Here is a 27,276-nt window from a genome sequence, read left to right as displayed (position 1 = left end):
GATGGGATCTGTAGGCAGCAATGGTCGGTAACAAGCGCCTCCTCGTGGAGGGAATTCAGTTGGAAGAATGTAATTCATTATTTTAATACCCCGGCTCAAAAATCCAATTATTCCCATAAGACAACATGCTGGAGGCAGTGTGGACATGCAGCAGCAAATCATTTCCACATTTTTTGGGAATGTCCTTGTGTGGCTCCATTTTTGAAGGAAATACATAAGGTCCTGGAAACAATCTTCCAAAAGAAAATACAATTTAATTTTGCAGTATTGTACCTAGGTAACTTAGAGTCTTAAACTATGTAAAGCGGATAAATATTTGTTCAGTGTGCTGTTGGTAGCTTCCAAAAAGGCCATAACCCGTTGTTGGCTTAATGAGGATACTCCTACTATAAATGAGTGGACTGACGTGATATATACTATTTTTGTTATGGAAAGAATAACTTTTAGGCTAAAGTTGCAGGCGGACTCATTTGACGAATACTGCTCGAAATGGTTGAACTATGTACAAAATGGGAGGCCCGATTTTGTATAATCTCGTTGTATTTTGTGGTTTGTTTGTTTTTGTCTTGTTCCCCCCCGCCCAACACACACACTGTGATTAAGTTGTATTGTTGTACATGTTGTATAAATAAGAAAACCAATAAAACACAAATGAGAAAAAAAAAAACTTGTTAAATTAAAAAAAAAAAACAACAACTCATCACACATTTGCCAGAGAAAAATGCAAAATTCACGAGGGGAAAGACAACCTCATATTTTTTACTCTTACAACTTTCAGTTTTATTGATTTGTTACATGTTTTAATCAAACAAAAATGTGTTTTCCTTTTTACCTTTTTATGGCGCTTCAGTCGTAGATGTCGTTTATTAAAAACCATGAAATATAATTAACATAGGCATGAACAATTTACGGATACTGTACGGACCTGGCAGCCCGCTGGCCTTCGCGCAGCCGAGCCTCCATCCTGGCACTTACCTTCATCCTGGTAACTTGCAAGTTCCCGGACTAAAAACAGGAAGTAAGTAGCCAAATCAAAAGTAAAATTCACCGTCTGTTTGGTAGTCGAAGCCAGTGAGAGGTGCGGAGAAAACTCGGAGCCATAAAAACTGCACCAAAGCCGAGAATAAAGCGCAAAAACAGTGTCAAACTGCACAGACGCCATAAGCTGCAGCTTGTCGACTAACATGGCGCCGGAGAGTTTTCGTCTTTCATTCAGCTGCTTAGCTTTCAGCAGGCTAACGGTTAGCATGGAGTCAGCGTCACTGAGTGTTGGGAATGCCGGTCTTTGTTCGTATCACATTACAGCTTATGCGTTAGAACAGCGCTGGTCTCTTTTCTAATATTCATGTAAGCGTACCATTAAAGATGCGTTAGTCTGCGCAGAATCGATCTTTTCATCAGTGTAAATAACGATGCACAGCAGCGTCCGCCAAACTCCGTTTAAAAACCTCCAAATTTGATAGAGTTTTGATAATTAAATGCCAGTAAACATATCATTGATCGTAAATTGAAGGAAAACATTAAAGACTTAAATTCTGTGAACTCGCTGTCAAAGAAATGCGGAATATTTGAAAATAATTTACACCTTTCTTTGTTTGTTATATTTCCCCTCAAAACAGTGGGGGGCGGCAGCGAGCAGGGTAGAATTATTACATTTTATAAGTCACGTAAAAAATGATAGGTACTCCCCTGAATTTACCGGCCGCATCTGATAATAACAAATGTTATTATACTTTATTGTTGGGGAAAAGAACTGTCTGTGAGCATTCAATTTTTCTTTTAATCCTTCTGTTTTTCAAAGCAGCTTGGCGTGTACACAATAAAAGTAACACATGTTAACTTGTATGGTTTACAGTATTTATTGTCTTCATAAACCGGTGTAAGATCACATGCATCACACATCTACAGTGACACTGCTGGAACTGAGTCACAGTGATGGCGCTTAGCTTAAAGTGTCAGATTTCAGAAGGGAGTTCTGACTGTGATTTTTAGTTTAGTTGCCTATCAGCTCTTTTTCATTATAAAAAACATCTGCTAAAACATTTGATACTTTCATTTTTGCAAACTCAGCATCATAACATGTCTTAAAAATTACAAAAGCAACACTTCTATACCTCACCTAAAATTAATAAATGATGTTTTATTTACCGTGTTGTGCTTCTTTTTATTAAGAGGGTGCTAACTGTGCCATGTGCATTGTTTTTATTATTATTATTATTATTGTTGTTGTTATTATTTTATCACTGTCAGTGAAATTTGAGTTTTAGGCAGTTAGTGTGATTTTTTTTCTATACATAATATATGTACATATTTAAAAAATATAATTATGTGATCAATCACCCAAATGACCCATTTGGAGCTAGAAAAACCCTGATGGTTGGACAGAAAAATGACTTACTTGGAAAGTGACATTTTATTACTATTTTTTTAAAGAAGCAAATAATTAACAAGCTTAATCAGGACTGAGATTAGTCATTAGTCAGATCTAGTGTGTAGAAATCTTGATTTTCCCATCTTCAGGCACCCACAGAGTCGAAATCCGTCCCAGTCCTTGCAGATCTTTGCTGTAAATAGTTTTTCTTATGAAGGTTTCTAACTGATTGAGGTGACCCTGAGGTGTTTGATGCCAAAATAACAGCCGGTTGAACCCTGTAAATACCAAAGAAGCTGCTTCAGCACTTCTTCTATTATATCATTGAGTATAGCAGACGCTGATCGAGAAAAAAGAGAGAATAATCCTATATAGGGCGCCTCTAACCTACAAGCCGCTTTGCAGCCTACTATGAACACACCAAATTGTGATAATTTGGTGTGTTCGTAGAGAAATTAGTACCTGAGAACACCTGTGGCTGTGAAATCGCTCTGAGTTCGTCTTTGTGTCTCTCTGCAGCTGCAGGATGAGTTTAGCAGCAGAGGACGACGACGCCGGCGCTTTAGAAAACGTCAAATCTGTCACGCTCACTCAGGACAGTGATGGAAGCATCATACTGCACTGTCCTCCCTCTGGTGGGTCCACACACACACACACACACACACACACACACACACACAAAAATCCCATCAGTAACTAATCAGTACACTTAAAGTATGTTCAGGGTTTTTAATTTTAACATTCTGTGTGGTGATTTTGATTAAATTAAAACACTTTTGTTTTTTTAATTGTCACATTTATTTATTTACTTTTTTGCTCCTGTGGGTTTGTTTCTCTTACACTGCACCTGAGTGGAAACAGAACAGCCAGGGTTCAAATTTGTGATGTTTTCTTGTCATTTTTCCTATAAATTTGAGCGTTTTCCTCATATTTTTCAGTTTTTAAGTTTTTTTGAATTTTTTAAATTCATGTAAATTGGTCATTTTTTCTGATAATTTGTCTTTTTTTCCTCATAAATGAATTTTTCTCCTGATAATTTTCCAAGTTTTGAAATTACCCAATTTAAAAAAAAAAAAAATTGTTTTTTCTTTTTAATGTGACACTTCTTAAAACGTATACGTAAGAAAAACCCCAATTAATATAAAAGTGAAACTAAAAATAACAACAAAAACTTTAGATGATGTTTTTGTCAGATTAAGGCTATAGAAATAATTGTGTGTGTAATGGATTGGATTTATATAGCGCTTTTCAAGGCACCCAAAGCGCTTTACAATACCACTATTCATTCACTCTCACTGGTGGAGGCAAACTACAGTTGTAGCCACAGCTGCCCTCGGGCAGACTGACAGAAGCGAGGCTGCCATATCGCGCCATCGGCCCCTCTGGCCAACACCAGTAGGCAAGTAGGGTAAAGTGTCTTGCCCAGGGACACAACGACCAGGACAGAGAGCCCAGGGATCGAACCGGCGACCTTCCGGTTACAGATGCGATTCCCAACCCCCTGAGCCACGGTCGCCCTGTGTGTGTGTGTGTGTGTGTGTGTGTGCAGACGAGGACTCGGAGCCACTCCAGAAGAAGCTGCGACTCTCCACACACGAGCAGGAAAACTCGGACACGCCTCAGTTCTCCGTCGTCACGTTGCCAGGTCAGACGAGCTCTGGACCGTTCCCCGTTCATGACTACAGTGAGTCACACTGAAATCACCTCACACGGTTGCTGCTAATAGCTGCTGCAGCTGCATCCTGATCAGAGGGTTTTCATTTACTCAAACTCTAAATTTACTCAAATCCAGCAAAAATAACAGAAAATACAAGTGAGGTAACTCAGATTGTTCAGATCCTGGTCTCCTTAGCCAGAAAGTACCTGCTGGTGACGTCATCATCCTCATGCTGGTTTATGGTGTTTGCTGTTAATGTCTGCATTAAATGGCACAAATAAAGCTTCAGATATGTGAAGTTGTTTGGGTTTCTGGCGGGATAATAAGGTTCGAGGGTAAAAGATTTTCCGTGTCGTTTCTCAGTGTCGGACACTCAGGCGGAGACCTTTGAGGTGACGATGACGCCCACGGCGGACGAGCTCTCTGAGGACAGCGTCACTCAGATTCAGGTGGTGCTCAGGCTCCTTTTTTCTTATTCTAAGCGTTCTGTGTTTGCTCTGTGTAGTTTCCTGTAAGGATGAGCCACCAGTTAAAAGTGAGCTGTTTCTGCTTTAATAAAAACAAAGTGACGGAAAACAAAAAGGAGTTTTATTTATATGAAATGGATTAAATGTAAGAGAACGGGGTGTGACTGAACAGAGGTTTTCATTTTGATCACTTTGTGTTTGCAGATCCTACAGGAAGATGAAGACTCCCTCTCAGCCAATCAGAAGACGGAGGTGTCGCCTGTCAGTCAGGCCTGGTTCACAACTAAAGAAGACAAAGACACGCTGGCTAATAAAGGTACCAACGAGGCCAGAACCTCTGTAGCAGACAGTGAATGCAGCTCACTGAGAGGCTTAGAGAAAACAGCACGGCCCAAAAGAAGTCAGACTGTTTGGAAGTCTGTGTGAAAATGAGCTCAGTGAACTCTTTCCTGATGACTTCATGGTGTCAGACTCTAGTTTAGAGTCCTGTTGAAGACAGCATGATGTTTATTTAGGACTCCTACTGCACACCTCGTAGTCCGCCTCGATGGATGTTGGAGTCCGTTAGCAGCAGCAAAGTACACAATAAAAAGTTCTAATAAAGCCAAACTTAACAAAGGGAAAAAAAAAGTCTGGTTAAAAGCTGATTTTTCTTCTCCTTTTTGACTTTAAATGAAACCAGAATGTATAAAATAAACATAATTTTTTACTCAAACCAGCGACTGGAACCATGATCTCCTCAGGAAAGACTTTCATATGGCTGGAGTCCAGACGAGTCACCCCCTGCTGTTCATTAGAAACAATGCAGGTTTTCATGTCTCTTCCTTTTCAGGTCATAAGTGGAAACAGGGCATGTGGTCTAAAGAGGAGATCGACATCCTCATGAGGAACATCGACCAGTACGTGAAGGTACGTGGGGTTGGTCCCTGACATAATTTCTGCCTCTGTGACGTCTGATGACGTTAAACTGTTCTTGTGGCCACGATCTCAGGGCCGTGGCATCGAGGACCCGGCAGAGATCATCTTTGAGATGTCCAAAGAGGAGAGGAAGGACTTCTACCGCTCCGTGGCGTTGGGATTGAACAGGCCGCTGTTTGCCGTCTACAGACGAGTCCTCCGGATGTACGACAACCGCAACCATGTCGGCAAGTGAGTGCACAGAGAAAAGATGGTGTAAGAAAGGCAGTGCAAGTTTGTTGGTTTTTGTTTAAGGAGTGGTTTGTGTCTTAGGTACACTCCTGATGAGATCGAGAAGCTGAAGGCGTAAGTACAACTTTGTTTTAACGAGCGCTTGATGACGGTGTAAAATGGATTTCACACTAACCCGTGTTTATATGTGATGCGTTTAGGTTGAGGGAGAAACACGGGAACGACTGGGCGACTATCGGTGCTGCACTAGGTCGCAGTGCATCCTCTGTGAAAGATCGCTGCCGGCTGATGAAGGACACGTGCAACACAGGTACTGCACAGCAGCCGTTTGTACTTGTAGAGATATTTAAATGCTTGCTTTTATTTTGAAATTCGCTCTGTTTTTAAAAACCAGGTAAATGGAGCGAGGACGAGGAGCGACGGCTTGCCGAGGTCGTATACGAGATGGCAGGGGTGTCACCGGGGTCGGCGGTCACAGGAGGCGTGTCATGGGCGACGGTGGCTGATCGAGTCCGCACACGCTCAGAAAAGCAGTGTCGGTCTAAATGGCTGAACTACCTGAACTGGAAGCACAGTGGAGGAACTGAGTGGACGAAGGAAGATGACTTGAATCTTGTACGCAGGTACGGCGGTGTGGGCGTGCACACGTGTGTGTGAGCGAGCATAGTAAACCATGTGTAAGCTTGATACCGTGTTTCAGGATATCAGAGCTTGACGTGGATGATGAGAATGAAATTAAGTGGGAGGATCTCGCCGGCGGATGGAGCAGCGTTCGATCACCCCAGTGGCTCCGATCAAAGTGGTGGAGCATCAAGAGACAAGTGGCCAATCACAAGGACATCCCCTTCAGTGGTATGGATACACACACACACACACAAATTAATACCGTCATTTATTTCCTCATGTTTCTGATTCTCTTCTTCTATTATTAAAATCTCGTGATGTGGTTTGCGTCGCTAGTCCTCCTGAAGGGCCTCCAGGAGCTCATGGCCTCCTCGCAGTCAGCATCTGTTCCGGGCAGCCCCTCCTCCCTTCAGATCCGACTCACCCGATTAGACGAGAACAGCGGCGGAGCCAGCCCCGCCCCTAGCTCTGTGGCCGCACTGCAGATTCCCTTACAGATCCCGCTGCAGATCACACACCTGGGTGAGCCTCGCACGCCTGCACTACACCACCCACATGTTCACTTCCTCTGCGTGTGCTGCTGCTGTGGCCACACTATTTTTTTTTTATGGAGATACTAAACCACCATAGAAGAAGAAGAATTAGAACCAGACTACGCTGATGAATCAGAGAAGAAGGTGACTGAGGTTTACCTGTTGGACAGCGTGTAACAGGTGTGCTGCCTGCAGCTGAAGATGTTCTTGTCCTGACAGCGAGACCTCTGACTGTTGCTCTGTTTGTGTTTCTGTGTTAGCGTCAGATTCAGCGGCAGCAGCTAGCGACAGCGAGACCATCACACTGAATGCTGGAGCGCTGCAGACCTTTGAGATCCTGCCGGTAAGCACCACGAGCGCCTTTCACAATAAAACACATGAATATGAATGAATTTAAAACCTTTTCTTTGTGCAGTCGTTCCACCTGCAGCCCACCGGCACCCCGGGAACCTACTACCTCCAGACGACACCCAATCAGGGCCTTCCATTGAGCTTAGCCAATAACAGCACCGTTACCCTGACGACGAGCTCCTCGCCCTCATCTCATGAACACATTATCCTCCACAGTCTGTCGGTCAGTTTATTGCCCTGCTGAGGGTAAACGTGTGTGTGTGCGTGTGCGTCTTTTCACATGCTTTCCATCTCCAGGCCGACAGTCTCTGCTCCAGCGATGGCGTCATCATCCAGACTGTCACCTCTGACCCCGCCTCCTCCTCCTCTGAAGCCCTCAGCCAGCAGCAGCTGGTGGTGGAGACTGAGACCCGGGGCCAGGACGATCGTCTCGACGCCGCAAGTCTGTTGGAGGGGTCGGAGAGTGTCGCCACGGAAACTCAGGAGCCAATGACGAATGGCTTCAGTGACACAGACAAAGTAGAAGCTTCAGTTTTTCCTCACACGTTGTTTGCGTGCTTTTAATTCGAAAAGCTTTCTGTTAGTATCGTTCTGTTTTTGTTGAGAAATAAAGGGGTGGACAAAATAATAGAAGCCAGTTTTGTGGATTAAAACTTTTTTATGACCAGAATATGTAAGAATTTTAACTTAAACAAAACAAATAAATATATTTGTACAGTGAGAAAAAACAAGGGGGGAGGGTGGGGTCACAACACAACCAAGTCAGCTGTGTTGTCCTTGTACCCAGAGGGAGCACACAATGATGACTGAACAATACAACAGTGTGTGTTTGTGTGTGTGTCAGGGCCTGCGTTCCCCCCCGATGGAGGCTCCAATGGTGCATTCTGGGATAACGTCTGGGAGTGCCGTGCTGATCGTGTCTCCTCCCAACATCAGTAGCACACTAACGGGTAACACGCACACACAGTTAAAGTAGAACGTAACTGCGAATCTATGCTCTGCCTCCTGTCAGTGAAACTATGGCAACCGTGACCCATGAGGCTCAGCATCTCCTTTACTGCTCAGAGACGAGTCCCTGTGTGCTGCGTGCGCTGCTTTAAATTCACACTGTTTGACTGGGTTTTCAAGCCTTCGTGTCTTTTAAATGATGAGGTTGTGCTTTAGTGTCCACGCCGCCCAGCTGTATGGCGGGGTGGTGAAAATACCCAGGCTTCCAAATCTGATGCCCTCTACCCCTGTGGTGCACTTGGAAATTCTGATGATTAAAAATAGAAAAATAAATTAAAGAAACAAGAATTGTTTAACATGAAAAATATAGCCTGAAGTTTCTCTCCAAGTGTGTAATCAGAGTATTCATACTGCTGCACGAATTTCACCTGAGCATCACTTCCTTTGTTTTTCATCAGATCCCATCTTGGAAAACCAGGAAGTCTCTGACTGAGTCGGACTTCCCGCTGCAGCTGTCGCTCAGGGCGACACCTCCACCCTTGGGCTTGACCCGGCATGTCAGACTGTGATACTCCCTCCTCTCCTGCTTCCCGTTTCCTCTTTAACGGATGCAAGCACTTTAAAACTAAACGGAACATTTTTGGAGTCCCTGAATGAAATGACCGCAGTGCCAAAGAGACTCTAAAGCCTGGACACTTTAATGTGAATGGACCCTTGGATCTGAAAAATCATCCTTTTTCATTTTACATGAAGTTGTTTTGTCGGGATGGTGACAATGATCAACAGAACTCAAAGGAATAGTTCAATGTTACACATTTTCCACCTGTTTTTTCATGACTTAAGTACACCTTTATTTATTTATGCTCATTTTTGAAGACTTTAAATCGTAAACTGCTGTTTTCAGCAGGAACTTATGTGAAATTTTAAAGTAAAAAAAACATAATCCTGAAGCTGTGGTCAGGTTGGCTTTTATTGTGAAAGGCTGGGCTTATTTGCCCTAAAGAGGTTTATCCTGTTCCTCTGTAACACACAGCTCTGTTTCCATTGTTTCATAGCTGGTAACGCCTGTAACACCCGCTGGATTTATCCGCAGCTGAAAATAGTCCCTCAGAGAGCATTCATTCCAACAGATGGCGCAGAGATGGGAGTGCTGCTGGTTTTGATGTTTTTTGTGAGTTTTGCTTGAACTAGTCAGAAGTCATAGCTGCCCACAGAGGCAGTGATTTCTTACGGTTGGTGTAAACATAAGCAGCCTTGCATGATTAATGCGGAATCCAGTTTATAGTCTGGTTTGGTAATTCTGGGCAAACCAGCCCTTTAAACAGGCTGGTTGGAGGATTTACTCCAAACTAATTAAGCACCAGGGTTCTTCTTGCCATTGTTCCCTGGTTGCTAATGCTGCCTCGTGCTGTGGACGTATCAGATTCTACCTGATCATCATTCAACCTACCAAACGTCGCTACTAGTTAGTTTTCTGTCTTCTTTCTGTTAGACTCAGGTTTATTATCTTTAGATGGAAAATAACCTCCCGCTCCTGTTTTTTTTTTTTTTAAACTTTATTGAAAAGAGGATCTGAAGGCTTTTAAACCCTCGATGGTGTTTTTTGGAAAATTGGAAAACTGAAAACCTTATATGAATAACAGGTCATAAAGCAGGAGCAGCAGGAGGAATGGATGCTTGAGGACTGAATGGATCTGAAACAGCCAGATTAATAACAGTGACACAGCTTTATGGGTAAAGCCATTTACAAAGCTTTCATTCATTTCCACTGGTGCTACAGCTGGCCTGAGAGAGAAAAAGGGTAGAGAGAGAGTGTGTGTGATTTAGAAATGCTTAGTGCAAAGAATTGGCAGTCTGTGTAATTCGGCATTTAAATCCAACTTAAAATCCTCTCAGCCACATGTGGACAGTAATTATATACACGGTTATCAGAAGCCGACAGACGGAGAAAACACAGGTTTGCATATTTCCGATGTGCTGCTACAGCTGCCTGCTAACGTCTACAGTACTGAACTGCTGCTTCCCTCCATGCTCACAGCCTGCATCCAGGTTAAAGGAAAAGCCCACCTGGTTCTCACCTGAGCAGGTAACAGCAGCAGAATACATCTGAATTTGGGCTGAGGACAGAAAGCCCCCTGAATGCACCACTATGGGTTTTTATATTAGTTAATGGTAACAGACGACACACACCACCATTAGCTTCCGTTTTCTCTCCTGAGAAGGGGTGGTGGTGGCATGGCATACTATAATCCATAATTAGCAGATTCTCAGACTAACAGATAAGATGAGGTTATGGTATGACAGTGGCCTGGTCCTTTGTTCCCTTTGTGAGCTTGTCTATGTTTGAATTGTTCTGAAGAGTCCACTTTGGAAGTAGATTTAGGATAAAACATGTTTATGCCTTCATAATGTCCACAGTCTGTATATAAAAGATGGACATGGCCATTGTGACGTCTCAGGTTTGTTGGGCACCACCATGGTTCATCTCTGCTGCAGCTGTTAAAGGTTTGAACAGTGTATCAGGATAAAAATATGTTTATTTCTGTGTTTTAACAAGGGAGTCTACCGACTCACTGCTGGTGCCAGCCTCTAGTGGCCACTAGAGGAACTACAGGTTTTGTTTTTGGACACTTTCTCCCTGGGAAAAAACAGAGCGAAGCTGGTGAGTAAAGGAGCTCTCTGACATCCAGCCTGCATTCCTGCCTCCTGCTGTCCTGTTAATGGGACCTTTGATGGCGTTTTGTTGGAGTTTAATGATCAAAACTCATATCTTTAAAGAACTGCAGATCAAACGTGAGAGTGAAGGAAAGATAAATGTAAAAGACGTCAGATTTAAAGCGACTCTGAGAATCAGAGGTGGATTTTTTGTGCGTATAAACAGTCGACTGTGTGTTGTGCTCCAGCAGTTTGTCACCTCTTACAGTACATCATCATCCCACACTGAGTCAAGTCTCTGTGCACAGTTCCCACTGGTGCTGATTCCACACCAGGTTCAAGTTTATGTAACAGTTATTATTTTGGTCATGTGACTCCTTCACGCTGGTCCTGCTCATGAAGGCTACGTGTTCCCTTGTTCCCGCTTCCTTGGCCCTGCCTTTACCTGACGTCATGGAAGTAGAGGTTGGCACATATACACAGCAGCACGATGGACGCCAGCATGAAGTAGATCAGATTCCTGAATTTGGGCTCCAGGTTGCCCTGCCGGTACCAGAATATCTGCAAGACAGAGAACAGACGTTTAAAGGCTCCCTTCTGTGACCCGGCGACCTTTGCGTGAGCATTTGGCCATGTTTGTTTACCAGCACTAACGTAGAGCTGCAGGTCAGCAGGATGCACACGGCGAAGAAGATGTTCAGCGGCCGCGGAGGCATCGTGGGAAACACAAAGGAACAGATGACAGTCACCTGCAAAACAAATGCTCGTGAATAAAAATACATGCTAGTGAACATACGTCGCTCTTCTGTACGTTCTTTTGAGCACAACCCGCATGAAGCGACAGTCGCAGCCAGAGATGGTAAAGACTTCTGATAGCTGTGGTTGCTAACACTTTTGGTCGTGCAACCGTTTTGCAGTCAGCTGACATGAACTTGTCCATTCTGGTCATGCGACACAAACTGAAAGCGTTGTCCTTCAAAGTAAGGGTTTCATCTCAGAGCTCATGTTTCAAAATGTGCAACTTTTACTTTGAAGGTGAATGTTCCATTTTCTGTTTGCCCCCCACTTTTTGGGGTTTTAATGCCGTTCCACTCAGTGAGTGTTTGCAGATATGCTGATGTCTCGTGTGCAGCCTACAGGAAACCATAGACAGCTGCGATTTCACCTAGCAACACCAGGTCTGGGAACAACATTCTCCCCTCACGACCTGTTTTTAATATCACATCCAATATGGCCGATAGCTCCAGGGCGAGATGTCGCTGACCCTCGGGAAACACTTTTCTGATAAACTTACTGGCTCAGTCCCACGTTTTTAGGCACACTGAAGAAAAGATAAAAGCTGGTGAACTTTGGTTTGGTTTGGTTGAAAGGAGGGTTACCTGAGGTATGCTCATTGGTTCACAGCTTGTGATTGACAAATCATTAGCCGTAAGGATATCCAGCTACCTGGTGGATAATTTAGCTGCACAAATATTAAATGATGCTGTTAACAGTTATGAAAATAATCCCAAGTTTGAGTTCCTTTATTCTACTCCTTACTCTGAGCTTCAGACAGACAGGCAAGGTCAGGCTTTGTAATTCTGTCTCAGGACACCAGCAGCATGGGTTTTAGATCAAAGAGGTCTCTGGCTGATGGACAGATGTGTTCAGGGACAAAAAAAAAGAAAAAAAAAGATTGAGACACTGCACTGAGAGGAGAAGAGCAGCAGCTGCTAGACTGGCTGGTTTCACCTCCGCCCACTCAGGAGCGGCTTCTTCCTGTGTGCCAGAGCAGGTGTGGTGACATTTTTTTAGGTCTGTATGAACGATGCAGAACTCACCAGAACCACCACAGACGTAAATCCCCCCACCGCCGTGTTGATGATTCGATCCTGCAAGAAACAGATCAGATGAGTGCATCACCCTGAGGATTACGCACTGCTGATCAGACCTGATCATTTTCAGCTAAAGTGACTCTAATGAATTACTTCAGTACAAGCAACAGTTAATAAATATTCAGATTAATCCGCTGCTGAAAGTAGTCCTCAGCAGCTTTTGCTCTTTATACACAGCCCAGTCGCTCTCCTGCAGAAACATCAGTAATGGCTGACATCATACCCGAGCGGACGTCTCTCCAAACAGCGGTCTGTTGTCCAGGCCACTCGTGCCATACGTCCTTGTAGTGAAGTCATCCATGGCGGCGCCGGCAGTACAGCCCCGACTGATCGTTTCTCAGCAGCGCCACTTCATGGAAAAGCTGCGACAGTTCTGCTGCATACTAGCCGTGTCTTTCTGCACGCCGGGGAGAAGACGGTCAGTGTGGGCGGAGCCGTGGGGACATTATAGAGGTGTGGGCTAAAGGGACCAGGTAGGCTGCTGCTCCTCCTTCACTTTAGTGACAGAAAACAGAGACTGTTAACAAGAGGCAGCGTGGGCAGCGCTCCCTGAAAAGCATTAAATATCAGAGTGTCAAAGTTTCTCTGAGGAACGACATGATTGTCTGTCAGTAGTGGTCAGCCGCTGCCGCCAATCAAAGGATACGTCAGAAAGATTTACACTGTAGTTCCTCTTGCTTCACTTCCTCTTTGTTTAGGATAGATAACAAACCACAGCTGCTGATATCCATACAGTGAATGGTACAGAAAGAGGAAGCTCAAATCAAAACCTCACAGACTCCTTTAAAGAGCTGTGAGCTACAGCGTGTCGTTAGTCTGGCGGTTCACAGGCCGCTCAGTGAGATCATGAGCCTGTCGCTGCTTGCTCACACGCTGACCTCACTACTTTACAGTGTGACGGAAAACCGGGAGGAGAAGCAGAAAACATCGCTCTGCTTCTGCAGTGAAACTGAAACAAACACCTGCTGCTGCACAGTTCTTATGAACACCATTAATATTTCATACACAGCAGAATTCACTTTATATAGAAAACAAAGTGACAGCTGTGGCTGAGGCACAGAGAAGCCAGCCACATCTGGAAGAAGATTCCACCTGATCCCCCCAGAAGCAGCAATGCCTGTTCTCTATAACAGAAGCCTTGAAACCCCCGTGAGGGATGCAGTGATAAAAACAAAAAATAAAATAAATAAAATGGAACCTCGGGCCTCCCGACTTATAAACCCTCCTGCAGCCTCATTGCCCGTTCCATTTGATTTTCTGTTGTTATAAAAACACCAATAAGGACACATTTACCGCTAAATCTTTACACTGGTGACACAGCGGCCTCCTCCAGGCTCTCCCAGGCTGCAGATTTTCCTGTGTTGAACCTTAGTAAAGCCTTTAAAAACACTTAAAGTGTTTATTAGAGAATTCCATCTATAAAGCACGTAGCAGCTTGGCGTTTCGTGCTCGGATTTTAATTTTATCCTGTTTGTTTTTGTTATCTTTGATAACGTTACAAAAATAAAGAGTTTCATCTCAGGAGAGTTCCTGACTAAAGAAAAAACACAAATATAGTTCATGAGTGTTTAAGGATGAGCATATTAGGAAATTATTTGAACTCAGAGGTCGCAATACTTATTTATCGTATTGTTTTATTACTTGTTATTCTGTTTGTTAAAAAAACAAAAATAACAACAACTACTTATTTATTACTTCTTTTTTTTTTAAAGAAATTCTGTTTCTTCATTATTTTGTTTCTTTTAGCTCCGGGACCGTGTGTACATAATTTCGTTCCACCTCATGTTAACATGTGATGGAAATGACAATAAAGCTCCTTGAATCCTGGAAGAGGAGTCTGGTGTCAAAGGTCGGCGGCACCAGCGCACGTTTCTGTCACAGATTTTATCCGGTGTAGTTTCTTCAGACACCGACATCAAAGCTGGTTTTAGAAAAATGAACAAAAGCCAGATGTGGACATTAGACTGTGGTGCCCACAGTGGCTGTCCCACTGATCACTGAGTCACTCCTCTGCAGTCTGAGGGCCTTAACAGGAAATACTGGCAATGTGGAGCTAAACTTTACTAAAGCTACAAAATGTGAGCCTGCAGGGTGACGACATCGCCACACGGGCACAGATGCATCCTCTCAGCAGATTCAAGCACCACTTTCATAAAGGCGGCTGCAGACATTTCTTCTTTTCTGGGTGAGAAGGCAGCAGGAAAGGAAATAAAACCCTCAGCAGAGCTTTCTCAGCAGAAAAAACAAGAGTGCAAAACAACAGCTCTTTTATCACCGAGCGTACGGTCGGCCCAAGGCGACATTCCTCCTAAGCCTTGTGATTCACTAGGCCGCTTAACAAGAAACCCTGAGTCTGAACAGAGGCACCGAAAAACAAAAATGACACCCCGATAAATCCAGATAAAGGAAGAATACAAACACAGCAGCTTCATACCAACACAAATCAGAGGAAAATATCGAAATCTGCACTTTAAAACACATGAAGACACACCAGGACTGATACAGGCAAAACTAAGGAGGAGAGAGAGGTTGTGTAGTCATAAAGCAGTGGTCATTCTCAGAGTACAGCGAGAATTTGCCAGGAAAAAGCATAAGGCTATAACATCAGATTTATGAGCAGAAAAACTGTAAAATCTTTGTCAAATGTGTGCTGCTTTAATATGTACGATTTTCTCACAAACCTCTGACTTTAGAAAGTTTTTAAACTCATCAAACATGATTAAAACTGATTTTTAAACTCTATTCCACTGTAAACGCCACGTTTCTGAGATCACTTGTGTCGATCTCAGACAAAATGTGGCGCGACAGTTGAGTGCGCCTGCGTTTTCACGGTACAAACACACGGGTGTTATCTGATGTCCTTTCTTTGCTTGTGTCGTGCACACTTCAATCATCCCGCTCTTGTGCAACTGTGGCACCAGCAGAAAGGTTCCAAGGAGCACTCTCGATAGGAACCACGTTCCCACAGCTGTGATCGATCAGCTTTAACCTGGACAAATGTTTGTAGAGTGCTACACGTTTTACAGAGCTCAGAGCTTAATAAATGTAAACAGTGTGTTACTGTAATGAAAAAAGCATTAAGCACAAACAGCCTGACAGCGAAGTCCCATGTGATGAAGGTTTGATTATTTACCTCTGAAATGTTAGCAGGACCACAGTTTTGGTCAAAAACGTCTCTCTTGTCAGTAATGGTTGGTTTCAAGTTACAGGGACATAAAACCACAGACAAGCTGCATAAAAATAAAAACACGGGGAATTACTGAAAATAACTTGTTAGTAATTATTATTGTTTCAGTAAATACCAATTTCCAGAAATCTCAAAGTCTTTAGCATTGAACTGTCCTCCAACACAGAGAAATTAAAGAGCTTTAATCTGCTTTGAAAACATAGTCTGACTCAAATTGATGCTGTGCACTCTGCGGGCTCAGTATATAGCTTATCGTGTCTGTAATCGCTCAAGTTCACTCAAAACAGCTCAGTAGCTTCACCTGAGGGTTAACGACCATATGTTAGCACTACGAGGAGAAAACGCTGGAGAAGAGCTCGTATCTTAGCCATTAATATTATTAAGCATGCATAGAAATGGAAAGAAGACGGTAACCTTAAAGCTGCCTTCAGTAGTGTAAGCTAACCTGAGATTTACCCGTGATAGGGCCAGCACCGAAGCGGGTGATCTGAGCTAAGCTAACTCCAAACAACTGCTCCCCGGCTGCTCGAGAAGTGCCCACAAATTTACCAAAAAATCTTCCTCTAATCTAAATCTTCCAGTGAAACATACCTGCCTCCCACTTCTGTGTTGACTCTACTGGAATCAACTTCAGAGCGATCAGGGTCACAGTTAAAGGGAATTAAAGCCCGGCAGGTCCGCATCGAGCTGTTATCACAGCCGATCTGTAAGATAGCCATTCCACTTCCTGTCGGTCCCACTGTACTCAAAATGGCTGCACTTCACCCTGGAGCGCAACAGGGGGCGCTCCTCAGTGAGCAGGAGTGAGTGTAGATACACGGCTAAAATAGTTACTTAGACTTGCTTATAGCTTTAAAAGGTCACATTTTATTGTATTATTCGCTAACACCGTATTTATTCTGCGTCTGAATTGAAATAAAACGGCACTACGTTTTAGTTTTTCACGCTGTGAAACAAATTTACCTATTCTGCCAATACTTGCTGAGTTGCCTGGTAAGGTATTTACGACAGTAGGCAACTCTTGATGGCACATATTTATGGACGATAAACATGCGTACATAAAACATAGTGGAAACGTTTAAGTGTTCGGAATATTTAGTTGACTGAGATGAGTCAACGTAATGGTACAAAGAGGTAGCTGCTACAAATTCTCTGATGCTGCCGCCTTCTTGCCTGAAATCAAAATGGCAGCTGCCGTAAAGTTGCTAATGGTGCTGTGACGTCCCTAATAAGCACAGAAATACTTTTTTAACTGCACTTGAAATCTGTGAAAAATTAAAGTAGAATGATGTTTGTCATTGTAAAAACATATTTGTTTAAAAATACGATAAAAATTTTTAGAAGATAATTGTAACAAGGCAACATTTACATTTTTGTGTCGCCGTCCATTGCGGACTAGCTCACGAGCGCCCTCTAAGAGACAGCAAACACAAAATGTCGGGAGTTCCAGTTTCCATTAAAAGCTCTCTGTTGTTAAAGGCGAGTGGAATTATTGTTGGGCCGACGCTTAGGCCGAACTCCATAAAAACCAACAAAACAAACAAACAAAACTGGCCGTTTATAACCAAAAGCGCCGTGTCTAAAAAAAAAGTAAGAGTAATGTAACAGTGGCCACTAATAGGCACGCTATTTTAACAAATTGTTTTTTAAATTAAGTTTTTTGCAGTTTAACCCGGTAAATATATTATTTTATACAAAACATTTCTTTAAAAAAAAAAACAACGATTTCAGGTAAACAAAAACGATTTTTTAAAAATTGGATATTTAAAAGCAAAATTTTCCCGTAATAATTTCAGCACCCTGCTAAGTTAAATCACTCAAACTCTGAATGGAGTTCGGTGTGAAGAATAAAAGACTTCTGTCATAGCAACTTAAAGCAGTCCTGTAATATGAGTAATGGTATTTCACTCACCTCCTGCCTGTAGCAAGGCCGGATCAACTTTCTTTAATTACAAGTTAATAAGCATAAACACACTCCAGGGGCAGCTAAATAACCACTGGGTTTGATTTGAGGTGGGGGAAGCCTGAGATCTGAGAAGCAGTGGGCCCATACATAATCTCACCCCTCATGTTAGCATCACATGAGGGCAGTGTGACAAGCCCTGAGATTAACCCCAGCAAAACAGACCCAAAGAAAGAGAAACTCATGCTTGCTTGAAATCTGTTCTAGAAAATAAATTCCTGCAATGACGTAACTGAAGCATTTTCTCAGAATACAACTTCACTTCAAGATAACGTGACTCACTTTCGGGCCTTGAGTCTAACTTCTTACACAAGCATTATTATCTATAAACCATCAGTAAAACTGATTGTTTGATAATTAAATCGGTTTTTCTAACTACTGTCTAACTCTCGTGGAAATAAAAACCCTATTATTTTCATATTATATCAGCTCAGGTGGTTTACAGGGTTAGAAAACTGTGTGCTCAGTGCTGAATTAATTCATCTGTTAAAGAATATGATTATATATATATATATATATATATATATATATATATATATATATATATATATATATATATATATATATATATATATATATATATATGATTGAATTACTAAAATATCTGATCTGTATTCTTTGGTGCTCCGTTTTTCCAGATTTGCAGTCAGCGTCCTTCCGCTCTGCACATGGACTTTGGCTCAGTTATCAGTGAACACGACAGGTCACAGTAAGGCTCCAGCCTGATGTAAACAAAAGCACAAGGGCCCAGGTTTTAAGCCCATACAAACAGATCTCCCCGCTAGTTATCGGATTTTGCTGGAAGTAAGTCATGTCGATTTAATACCTACAAGCAGGATTTTAAATACTGTATTTTGTAAATTTAAGTTTGTATTATTTATGTAAGTGTGTATGTATGTATATACTAATGCTATAAAAAATATTCTGTTGGACTTTCTTGAAAACTGGTATCGGCTTAACAAAGTGGTTAAATATCATTTTAGTTCTTTTTAGATTTTATTAAAAAGTAGCTCCTTAGATACTGCAGAAGATGTTAAACGTATCATTCTGTTCCTCCGGTAATCGGCATTGAAATAATCCCAAAAGCTCCATTTTATTTTAAAAATATTTTAAATAATTTAAAACCCTTTGCCTCTCGGTCGTAGCTGGGATAGCCCCCCAAACTATTACATTTTTCTTTTTGTATTACATGTAAGTACGGAAGAGGATTAGGCCACCGGGGAAAAAAGTGGCCATATTGTTTTGTTCCTGCAGCATCTGGACTCCCCAGGAACCTACGCCAGGATCCTGTTTGTGGACTTCAGCTCTGCCTTCAACACCATCCTTCCAGACCATCTCCGAGACAAGCTTTCCCAGATGAATGTGCCTGACCCCATCTGCCGGTGGATCACTGACTTCCTGACGGACAGGAAGCAGCATGTGAGGCTGGGAAAGAATGTCTCGGACTCCCGGACCATCAGCACCGGCTCCCCTCAGGGCTGTGTTCTTTCTCCTCTGCTCTTCTCCCTGTACACCAACTGCTGCACCTCCACCCACCAGTCTGTCAAGCTAATCAAGTTTGCAGATGACACCACCGTTATTGGACTCATCTCGGACGGGGACGAGTCTGCCTACAGGAGGGAGGTTGAACGTCTGGTGTCCTGGTGCAGCCACAACAACCTGGTGCTGAATGCCCAGAAGACAGTGGAGATTATTGTGGACTTCAGGAAGCACACAGCCCCACTCCCCCCCATCATCCTGACTGACACCCCCATCACCTCTGTGGACTCATTCCGCTTCCTGGGTACCACCATCACCCAGGACCTGAAGTGGGAGCCCACCATCACCTCCGTCATCAAGAAAGCCCAGCAGAGGATGTACTTCCTGAGGCAGCTGAAGAAATTCAACCTGCCAACACGGACGATGATGCAGTTCTACACTGCAATCATCGAGTCCATCCTCACCTCCTCCATCACCGTGTAGTACGCTGGAGCCACTATCAGGGACAAACAGAGACTGCAGCGTGTTGTGCGCTCTGCTGAGAAGGTGATTGGCTGCAGACTCCCATCTTTGCAGGACCTGTACACCTCCAGGACATTGCGGCGTGCAGCTCGGATCTCAGCTGACCCTTCTCACCCTGGACACAGTCTGTTTGACCTGCTGCCCTCAGGCAGGAGGCTCCGGTCCATTCGCACCAGAACCTCTCGCTATAAGAACAGTTTCTTCCCCTCTGCTGTTGGACACATGAACAATAACCATATGACTGTCCCCGCCACTAACACATGACCCTACACTGTGTCACTGCATCATTCCATGATTGGCACTGATCACCACCTGCACTTATGTATATATCTTTCAACGTAGCACTCTTAATTCTTATTCTCATGTATATATCTCATGTATAGCTCATGCACATATCTTTCTACGTAGCACTTTTAATTCTTATCCCTACTTTTATTTTTTCATGTCTATTTAAGTGCTATTTATGACACTATGTTTGCACTGAAGCACCGCAGCAATTTCCTAATGTTGTAAACCTGCTCAACATTTGGCAATAAACCCCTTTCTGATTCTGATTCTGATAATTCTGAGAAAAAACGTCATGTCCATATGTAAGCCATGCTGAAAGATCGAGACAAAAAACAACAACAAGTAAATAACAATATATAATTCATTTGCATTTAGAAAAATGTTATAATTTGGCTTTTTTAAATGGAGTTCTGCCAACAGACGCGCGACAGATACCAAAACGTTTTATTTGAAGTAAAAGATCTGTAGACGACTTTTGGACGGACCCTGCGCTTGTTGGTTACCTGGTAACCATGAATTTTCTTCTTCTACGTTGGAGGACAGCGGTCACAAAGTTTCATTAGATGGCCACAAACGACATGCCATCTCACTGGTGATAATAATATTAAGAAAAGAGAGTCTGGGATGGTGGCTGAAAAATTATATTAATGTTAAATGAGAAACTGGAACATCTTAAACTCACTCTGATGAAATACCAGAGGATAAGAGTTCGCTAGCTCGACAGGAATATAGGACTTCGAGTTGACACTGGGTGGCGGTAGTACTGGCTAAATGGTCTTAAAAATAAAGCGAAGAAGGGGAGCTCAGTTCCGTGGGCGGGACAAACAAACAAACCGGTATTGGGAATAAAAATATGTTGGTTTCGTTAAGTTAAGTACGCATGAACAATTAACAGGAAACTGAAATAAAATAGTCGCAGTGAAGATGAGTTCGTTTGCGGGTCGGATGAAGGAGTACCCCACCATCTCTCTGGACCGGTTCGACAGGGAGAACCTACATGCCCGGGCATATTTCCTCTCCCACTGTCACAAAGGTGAGCCTGGCACCTGCACAGTTGTTAGAAACGGTACATATTACATGTGTGGCCTCCTGATGGCGGGTGTCCTCTCTGTTTCACTGAACAGATCACATGAAAGGGCTGAAAGGACCTCTGCTGAAGAGGAAGCTGCAGTTCAGGTGAAGCCTGGGTGCTGTTAAACTGATATTTAATCCAGTGATCCTCAGATATTTGAGTCAAAGTTGAGATTTGTCTCAGACTTCGGGTGAAGAATTACAATTGTGACCTTTCTGCACTAATTTACCATCTTTTAAACTTACTGTGAAACGTTACTATGTCACACAGGGTGCAGTTCAGCTGCTTGTTGTGGGCGTTATGGGCATCAAGCAGCCCCATGGTTGATCGGAAAGATGAATTGTTCCTGCTGTGAAATTAAAACCTAACACTGCTTTAATGAGCGTGTAACTCAGGGCTGAATATAAATTTGTTGTTTGCAGTCGCACTGTGAGGCTTTACTGCTCCTTTGTAACCAAAGAGCTGCTGCTGAACAATCCAAAGTACGCTTTTTGGGAGGAATACATCGTGAGTACACATCTCTGCTTTTATCAGATTGTTTTTTAAATATTTAAACAGAAGATATATAACGTGAGTTATCTCTCCTGTTAAATCATCTGTTCAGGTTCCTCTTGAGCTCGAGAGCCCGACTCAGATTTCTCTCGTGGACGAAGCATCAGGAGAGGTACTGGGTGCTCATCGGTTTGAGTCTGGCTCTGTGTCGAATTTGAAACTACTAAAAGTCAGACATGTAGCTGTAGATGCAACCTGTCATCCATATGTGTGAGTTTGTTGTTTTTAACCCTGACAGAAAGAAGAGGTCGTGGTGACGTTGCTTCCAGCAGGTCACTGTCCCGGCTCCGTCATGTGAGTTTAATTTTCCACCAACATTTGTATGTTTGGAGGATTTCACTTTTCCCAAGCTTCATGCGGATCCTTTACAAAACACCCAAAACTTTAATCACAACTCAGAACACAACTCACACAGAGAAATCTATTGTTTAGATCTTCTGATCTTTTACTTATTGAGGTTTTGTTACAGCTGGTCAGGAAATATATGATATAAGGTGACTTCAGGGTCAAATGGTAAATGGCCTGTATTTGTATAGCGCTTTACTAGTCCCTAAGGACCCCAAAGCGCTTTACACAACCAGTCATCCACCCATTCACACACACACTCACACACTGGTGATGGCAAGCTACATTGTAGCCACAGCCACCCTGGGGCGCACTGACAGAGAAAGTATGTAACCTTGTGGGTTTGTTACAGAGTATAACAAACACCAGGAGACCCAGGAGAACTTAAACACATCTCTTCTACAAACAATTCAGTTTCACCTCCCCTCCCACCTGCTCAGTCTGAAGCTCCCGTTTTTGTTAATTTTTCCATAATCGGCTAAATAAACTTCACTCTTTAACATCTGTGACTTCGAGGAATTCAAAAATGCGTTCTGTGTACACTTTAAAGGGGTCACATGATCAGGTGAGAAAATCGGAGACCAAACAAATTGGTAGTTTGTTTGTATCGCAGGTTCCTGTTTGAGGGTTCCCATGGAAACGTGTTGTATACAGGAGACTTCAGGTTGCCTGTCGGAGACGTGTCCAGAATGGAGCACCTACACTCGGGCAGCAGGTCAGTCACCAAACATTGCCATCATCCTCGTTTCATCCTGAGTTTCTCTGATTCGCTGTGTCTGGAATGCATTTTCTTCTTGAGCTGTGATTGGACAGCTCACGTAAGCTTCAGATGCGGATTGTTTTGGAGCACTAAGTTCACGCCGCTGTGTCGCGCTTCACAGGGTCAAAGACATTCAGAGCATCTATCTGGACTCCACCTTCTATGACCCGCGCTTCTACCAGATCCCATCGCGGGTACGTGCTGGTTTTCAGTCACTGCTGAGATATACAGTTAACACACAGGGACAGGTGCCAGTTCATTAAGTACACCTCGCTCAAACTTAATATTTAGTACATGAACCTTTTATTGTAAATAAGTCATAACCTCACTGACATTTCCTCCATTAAAAAATCTTGTTTGTTATAACTTGTGTTATAACTCAGGATGATTATGATGAATTAGAAGCAGTCAGTTTTCTATGATTTTAATCGGTATTTGAGCCTGTGTGTGTGTGTGTGGGTGTGTTCGTTTGTTTGTTCGTAGGAGGTCTGTTTATCCGGAATCTCTGAGTTGGTTGGAAACTGGATCAGTCAGAGTCCTCATCACGTTGTGTGGCTCAACTGTAAAGCTGCGTATGGATACGAGTACCTGTTTATCAACCTGGGAGAGGAGTTCAACACACAGGTCTCTTTTGTCAGCCTTCTTTCCTTCATCACCATACCATACCATACCATACCATACCATACCATACCAGCGTTATTTATAAAGCACTTTCACATAAAACAAGGGTTCACAAAGTGCTGTACATATACAAATAGCATAAGCAAAGTAAAATAAAAAATAAGATAAAATAAAATAAAACATGTTAAAACACACTTATGGAAGCTACATTGAGTATTTATTAATGAAAAGTTTAGAGGCATGGTGGGTAAAACTTCAGTAGCTGGTAAACCACAGACATCAAATATGGGGAGAAACTGATGCATGGATGGAAATATTAACCTCATAATCATCACTGTAACATGAAGTCCACTGTTTTTCCTGCAGATCCACGTCAACACTCTGGCGATGTTCAAGAAGATGCCGGAGATCCTAAGCTACGTGACAACCGACCGCAGGACTCAGATACACGCTTGTCGACACCCAAAGGTCCCGTTTTAGTCTCTCACAAACAAATTCGTGGTTCCTTTACTTCAGAAGTTTAGATTTGTTTTCCTGAACCTCAATATTTCTGAAAAACAACTTTGTGGTAGTTCTGCGTTTATGATAATGAACCATTTCCACTTCTGATACAAAACCTAAATCTTTTCTTCTTTCATTCTTTCTGTTCCTGCGACACTACGTTTTTATCTGGGATTTTTGTTTGTAGGATGAAGAGTTTTTCCAAGGAAATCGGCTGCCGTGTGGATGCACGGCTGCTGATGGGACGCCTCTTCGCATCATCAGCATCAAACCGTCCACGATGTGGTTTGGAGAAAGAACCAAGAAGACCAGCGTCATAATAAAGTAAGAACAGCTCCAGCGTCATGCACTCACTAGAAATAAAGTCTGGTTTTGTGCTCCAAATGTATTTTTGTGTGTTTATGCAGGACAGGAGGCAGTTCATACCGAGCCTGTTTCAGCTTCCACTCCTCCTACTCCGAGGTAAACGCACTTCCACTCACACAGTATTGTATTTGGACCTTCTTGTTTGAAGTCATTAAAGATGTGTGCTAAACAATCACTCCATTCTGGTTCGGAAAACAGTTCGGAGAATTAAAAACCCAAAATTATCTCAATATTCCTTGCCCATGATGAGTAGATATATACTTGTGTCGCATCAGTGCTGATGTTTGAGGCCATGTTCATTTCTGTTTGGACAATGAAACCAAAGCCCCACCCATTTGCTGTTCAAACCTTTTGTTTATGAGGGGCAGCCAATCAGAAGAAGACTGCACTAAGAACTACTATGATATCAGTAAGAATTATTTTGAACTGTGAATCATGCAAAGCTGCTGTATCAGAGTCAAAGCTGGAAGAGTAGTCCACTTTAAAAGGACTTCATGTTGTTCCTGTTGCTATGCTTCTCCTGATTTTCAGATTAAGGACTTCCTGTCATACCTCCAGCCGGTGAACATCTACCCCAGTGTCATCCCCATTGGTCGAACACTGACTGAAGTCACACAGATGTGAGTCAACTTCATTTTAATTGTACAAATGTAAAAGTCTAAACTTACTTTTACTTGATTTATAATCAAATGTAACTTGTGGTAACTTTAAAAGGTTTTACTGCTGTCTTTATTCAACAATCTAACAGTTTAACACGACGCCATTTCTGCATGTCTGATCAGGTTGAAGCTGATGTGCAGGAAGCAGTCTGATGAGGCGGCGTTTGTTTACAAACCTCTGGGAGTCCTCAAACGCAGCAGGGTGCAGCGACCTACTTGTGGTAACACAAACACACTCGTAATGACAGGTGCTCTCCATAACAGCACGCGGGCCTGCCGCCACGCGCTTGTTTACAGATCACTGCTTGGCCCCGTGTTTGCCTCTCACGCGTTGCCCTTCATTCAGCTTCTTCACACAAACACAGGAGGCGACGCTTTTATAAGCGTTTGAACAACAGGCAGGAATGTGTTGTGTTGCTTCAATAAGATAGACCAGTCATTAAAACAAGGCTGATGTGTGTTTGTGTGTTCAGACTCAGAGAGCGATGATGAGCTGTTTGATGGGCTCGATGTGGCACCAGTGAGGAAGAAGTTGGGAGTACAAAAAGGTAAGTCTGCAAGTTACTTGCTGTCACTTTGATTTGCACCAAAGCAGCTGAAATGGATTCACGGGGTCTGAGGAAGTTCAGCTGAGATGATCGAGTAGGCCCTTTAATTTTCCTGAGCGCTGTAGGATATGAATGTCACGACAGGAAGTGATGTCATGTTGCAGTATTTTTTTGCCCTGAGTACTTCACTGTTACTGTTTGTTTGATTTTGTTTCTTTTGTTCTATAAGTAGAGGGAACTCTCGAAACAACAGCACTCCCTGTGTGTGTGGAGGAGTCTTTACCGCTGACCATTGCCGATGCCCAGCCTGCTGCTCATAACTACGTCGACTGCACTGAGTCCAACGGCGAGGAGGAGGAGGAGGAGGAGGAGCAGCAAGGTGACGAGGAAAAGGTTGGAGCCGGACAGCCGGAGGACATTTCATCTCAGCCTCCGAGGTGGGAGGACTTCTTCACCACCGAGACTCTGACCGACAGCCAGAACAGCCTCAGGAGCCAACCACAGTCCTGCTGCTCTGAGATGACGGGCTCGCAGACACCCGATCTGTTCAGCGACGAAGAAACTGCCCCCGATGGCTTCAGCCTGACACTGTCCGGCTCGCAGTCCAATCATTCCTCTCAGAACATGGACTCGTGTTTACCCGACACCCTGATCATCCAACCAGAGCTGGATGGGCAGAAGCAGAGGGAGGAGGGGGATGATGGAATTATCCAATCGGAGTCTCAGCAGTCGTCAGACTTTGATATTCCCTGCACGCCGGAGTCGAAGGTGCCGCGGCGTGATGAGCTGTCTCAGTTGTACAGGAAGCTGGCTGCAGGAGAGGACATCAGGGCTCTGGACTACAGGCCCGAACATTAATGGGGAGCTCCTAAAAAAACTGTGCAAACTAGAAAAGTAAAGCCTTAAAAAGCAGCCGGACGAGGCCAAAACAAGCAAACCACACAGCTACCTCCGTTTTAGTGACGAACCTCCAGCTCTGAGATCCCCCACTAGCACACTGGGGCAGGAGGAGAGGTTAACATGCATTCAGTACCTGCTTCCAGCATGAAGAGTTTCTCAGCCTAATTAGAGAGCATAAATAGACCAAACTTTAACGTAATTTTCTTCAGACCTGTCGTTCTCACTTAGACCCTTAAGCTGTCACATTCCTTCTGCAGGCTGAGCTGAAACGTCCTCTCCTCCAGCGTCAGTGTTGGCCTCCAAACCCCACAGACTTCAGTTTGTTAAACCACACACTCGTTCCTGCGCACTTTAAGCCTATTGGTGGATTCTTGCACCTGTGCAGGTCACAGCTGACACTCGTTCCCTCTCTGCTGGCAGTTTGTGGTTTGTTCTGCTTCAGCTGCTGACAACAGGAGGGGAATGTTTGCATTAAAGCTAAAGTTTTGTTCCAGAAACAAATAAAATATTTATTTTTAACTCAGGTGTTATGGCTGATTATTCAAATCAAAATGGTAAATGGCCTGTATTTATATAGCACTTTACTCGTCCCTAAAGACTCCAAAGCGCTTTACACATCCAGTCATCCACCCATTCACACACCGGTGATGGCAAGCTACATTGTAACCACAGCCACCCTGGGGCGCACTGACAGAGGCAAATGTTGTGTTTGATGGGAAAAAGCAGTAAGAATGCCAGACATTGCGAGTTTTTTCCCCCAATAATTCCTAAAATAAGTGGAAGAACTGCTCGACCAAAGCTGTGGTTGTGTAATACACTGCAGCTCAAACTGAATCACTATCCATGATGACATCATCAAAAATTCCAAAACTACAAATATATTC

The 27,276-nt window shown here is 43.3% G+C and overlaps 3 protein-coding genes across 12 annotated transcripts; 2 read left to right on the top strand and 1 right to left on the bottom strand.

Moving 5' to 3' along the window:
* Positions 1-928: 928 nt before the first annotated feature.
* On the top strand, positions 929-10,780 carry dmtf1 (cyclin D binding myb-like transcription factor 1). 5 transcript variants are annotated; one of them, XM_080887296.1, is made up of 17 exons: positions 929-1,018; positions 2,891-3,006; positions 3,921-4,016; positions 4,392-4,477; positions 4,700-4,811; positions 5,328-5,404; positions 5,487-5,644; positions 5,726-5,758; positions 5,845-5,954; positions 6,039-6,267; positions 6,345-6,496; positions 6,605-6,790; positions 7,062-7,144; positions 7,217-7,375; positions 7,450-7,671; positions 7,997-8,102; positions 8,559-10,780. In XM_080887296.1, the coding sequence occupies exons 2-17, from the start codon at positions 2,898-2,900 to the stop codon at positions 8,591-8,593; spliced, it is 1,953 nt and encodes a 650-aa protein (XP_080743422.1). In that variant the 5' UTR covers positions 929-1,018; positions 2,891-2,897; the 3' UTR covers positions 8,594-10,780. The 5 variants fall into 5 exon arrangements, with proteins under 5 accessions (XP_080743422.1, XP_080743419.1, XP_080743420.1 ...); XM_080887293.1 differs by having other exon boundaries at positions 3,921-4,055; XM_080887294.1 differs by lacking the exon at positions 929-1,018 and adding an exon at positions 1,025-1,241 and having other exon boundaries at positions 3,921-4,055.
* A 151-nt stretch (positions 10,781-10,931) lies between these two features.
* On the bottom strand, positions 10,932-17,842 carry tmem243b (transmembrane protein 243, mitochondrial b). Of its 5 annotated transcripts, none has more exons than XM_080887305.1 (6): positions 16,408-16,554; positions 15,763-15,859; positions 12,853-13,026; positions 12,576-12,626; positions 11,400-11,504; positions 10,932-11,316 (listed from the first exon to the last, which is right to left on the bottom strand). In XM_080887305.1, exons 3-6 carry the CDS (start codon positions 12,928-12,930, stop codon positions 11,197-11,199), a joined length of 354 nt encoding a protein of 117 aa, XP_080743431.1. In that variant the 5' UTR covers positions 12,931-13,026; positions 15,763-15,859; positions 16,408-16,554; the 3' UTR covers positions 10,932-11,196. The 5 variants fall into 5 exon arrangements, with proteins under 5 accessions (XP_080743431.1, XP_080743428.1, XP_080743429.1 ...); XM_080887302.1 differs by having other exon boundaries at positions 12,853-13,124; positions 16,408-16,553; XM_080887303.1 differs by lacking the exons at positions 15,763-15,859; positions 16,408-16,554 and adding an exon at positions 17,729-17,842 and having other exon boundaries at positions 12,853-13,124.
* Positions 17,843-20,846: 3,004 nt separating this feature from the next.
* dclre1c (DNA cross-link repair 1C, PSO2 homolog) lies at positions 20,847-27,020 on the top strand. 2 transcript variants are annotated; one of them, XM_080887943.1, is made up of 15 exons: positions 20,847-21,101; positions 21,193-21,244; positions 21,563-21,647; positions 21,745-21,804; positions 21,931-21,986; positions 22,651-22,752; positions 22,919-22,991; positions 23,281-23,421; positions 23,785-23,886; positions 24,107-24,243; positions 24,327-24,381; positions 24,817-24,905; positions 25,068-25,165; positions 25,418-25,492; positions 25,725-27,020. In XM_080887943.1, exons 1-15 carry the CDS (start codon positions 20,993-20,995, stop codon positions 26,348-26,350), a joined length of 1,860 nt encoding a protein of 619 aa, XP_080744069.1. In that variant the 5' UTR covers positions 20,847-20,992; the 3' UTR covers positions 26,351-27,020. The 2 variants fall into 2 exon arrangements, with proteins under 2 accessions (XP_080744069.1, XP_080744068.1); XM_080887942.1 differs by having other exon boundaries at positions 20,848-21,101; positions 25,722-27,018.
* The last annotated feature ends 256 nt before the right edge of the window (positions 27,021-27,276 follow it).

Source organism: Rhamphochromis sp. 'chilingali', assembly GCF_963969265.1.
Source record: "Rhamphochromis sp. 'chilingali' genome assembly, chromosome: 7".
NCBI lineage: Eukaryota > Metazoa > Chordata > Actinopteri > Cichliformes > Cichlidae > Rhamphochromis > Rhamphochromis sp. 'chilingali'.
The sequence above is the reverse complement of the archived record's forward strand: the minus strand, read 5'-3'. Positions and strand labels throughout refer to the sequence as shown.

Bases quoted from the DNA above. Each gene is read 5' to 3' on its own strand.
- tmem243b (XM_080887303.1), bottom strand. From the start codon at position 12,930: ATGGATGACTTCACTACAAGGACGTATGGCACGAGTGGCCTGGACAAC. The intron at 12,627-12,852 runs GTATGATGTCAG...TGTTTCTTGCAG, and splicing joins TTGGAGAGACGTCCGCTCGG to GATCGAATCATCAACACGGC. The intron at 11,505-12,575 runs GTGAGTTCTGCA...TTTGTTTTGCAG, and splicing joins TTACGTCTGTGGTGGTTCTG to GTGACTGTCATCTGTTCCTT.
- dmtf1 (XM_080887293.1), top strand. From the start codon at position 2,898: ATGAGTTTAGCAGCAGAGGACGACGACGCCGGCGCTTTAGAAAACGTC. The intron at 3,007-3,920 runs GTGGGTCCACAC...GTGTGTGTGCAG, and splicing joins ACTGCACTGTCCTCCCTCTG to ACGAGGACTCGGAGCCACTC. The intron at 6,497-6,604 runs GTATGGATACAC...TTGCGTCGCTAG, and splicing joins CAAGGACATCCCCTTCAGTG to TCCTCCTGAAGGGCCTCCAG.
- dclre1c (XM_080887942.1), top strand. From the start codon at position 20,993: ATGAGTTCGTTTGCGGGTCGGATGAAGGAGTACCCCACCATCTCTCTG. The intron at 21,245-21,562 runs GTGAAGCCTGGG...TGTTGTTTGCAG, and splicing joins AAGAGGAAGCTGCAGTTCAG to TCGCACTGTGAGGCTTTACT. The intron at 21,805-21,930 runs GTACTGGGTGCT...TAACCCTGACAG, and splicing joins TGGACGAAGCATCAGGAGAG to AAAGAAGAGGTCGTGGTGAC.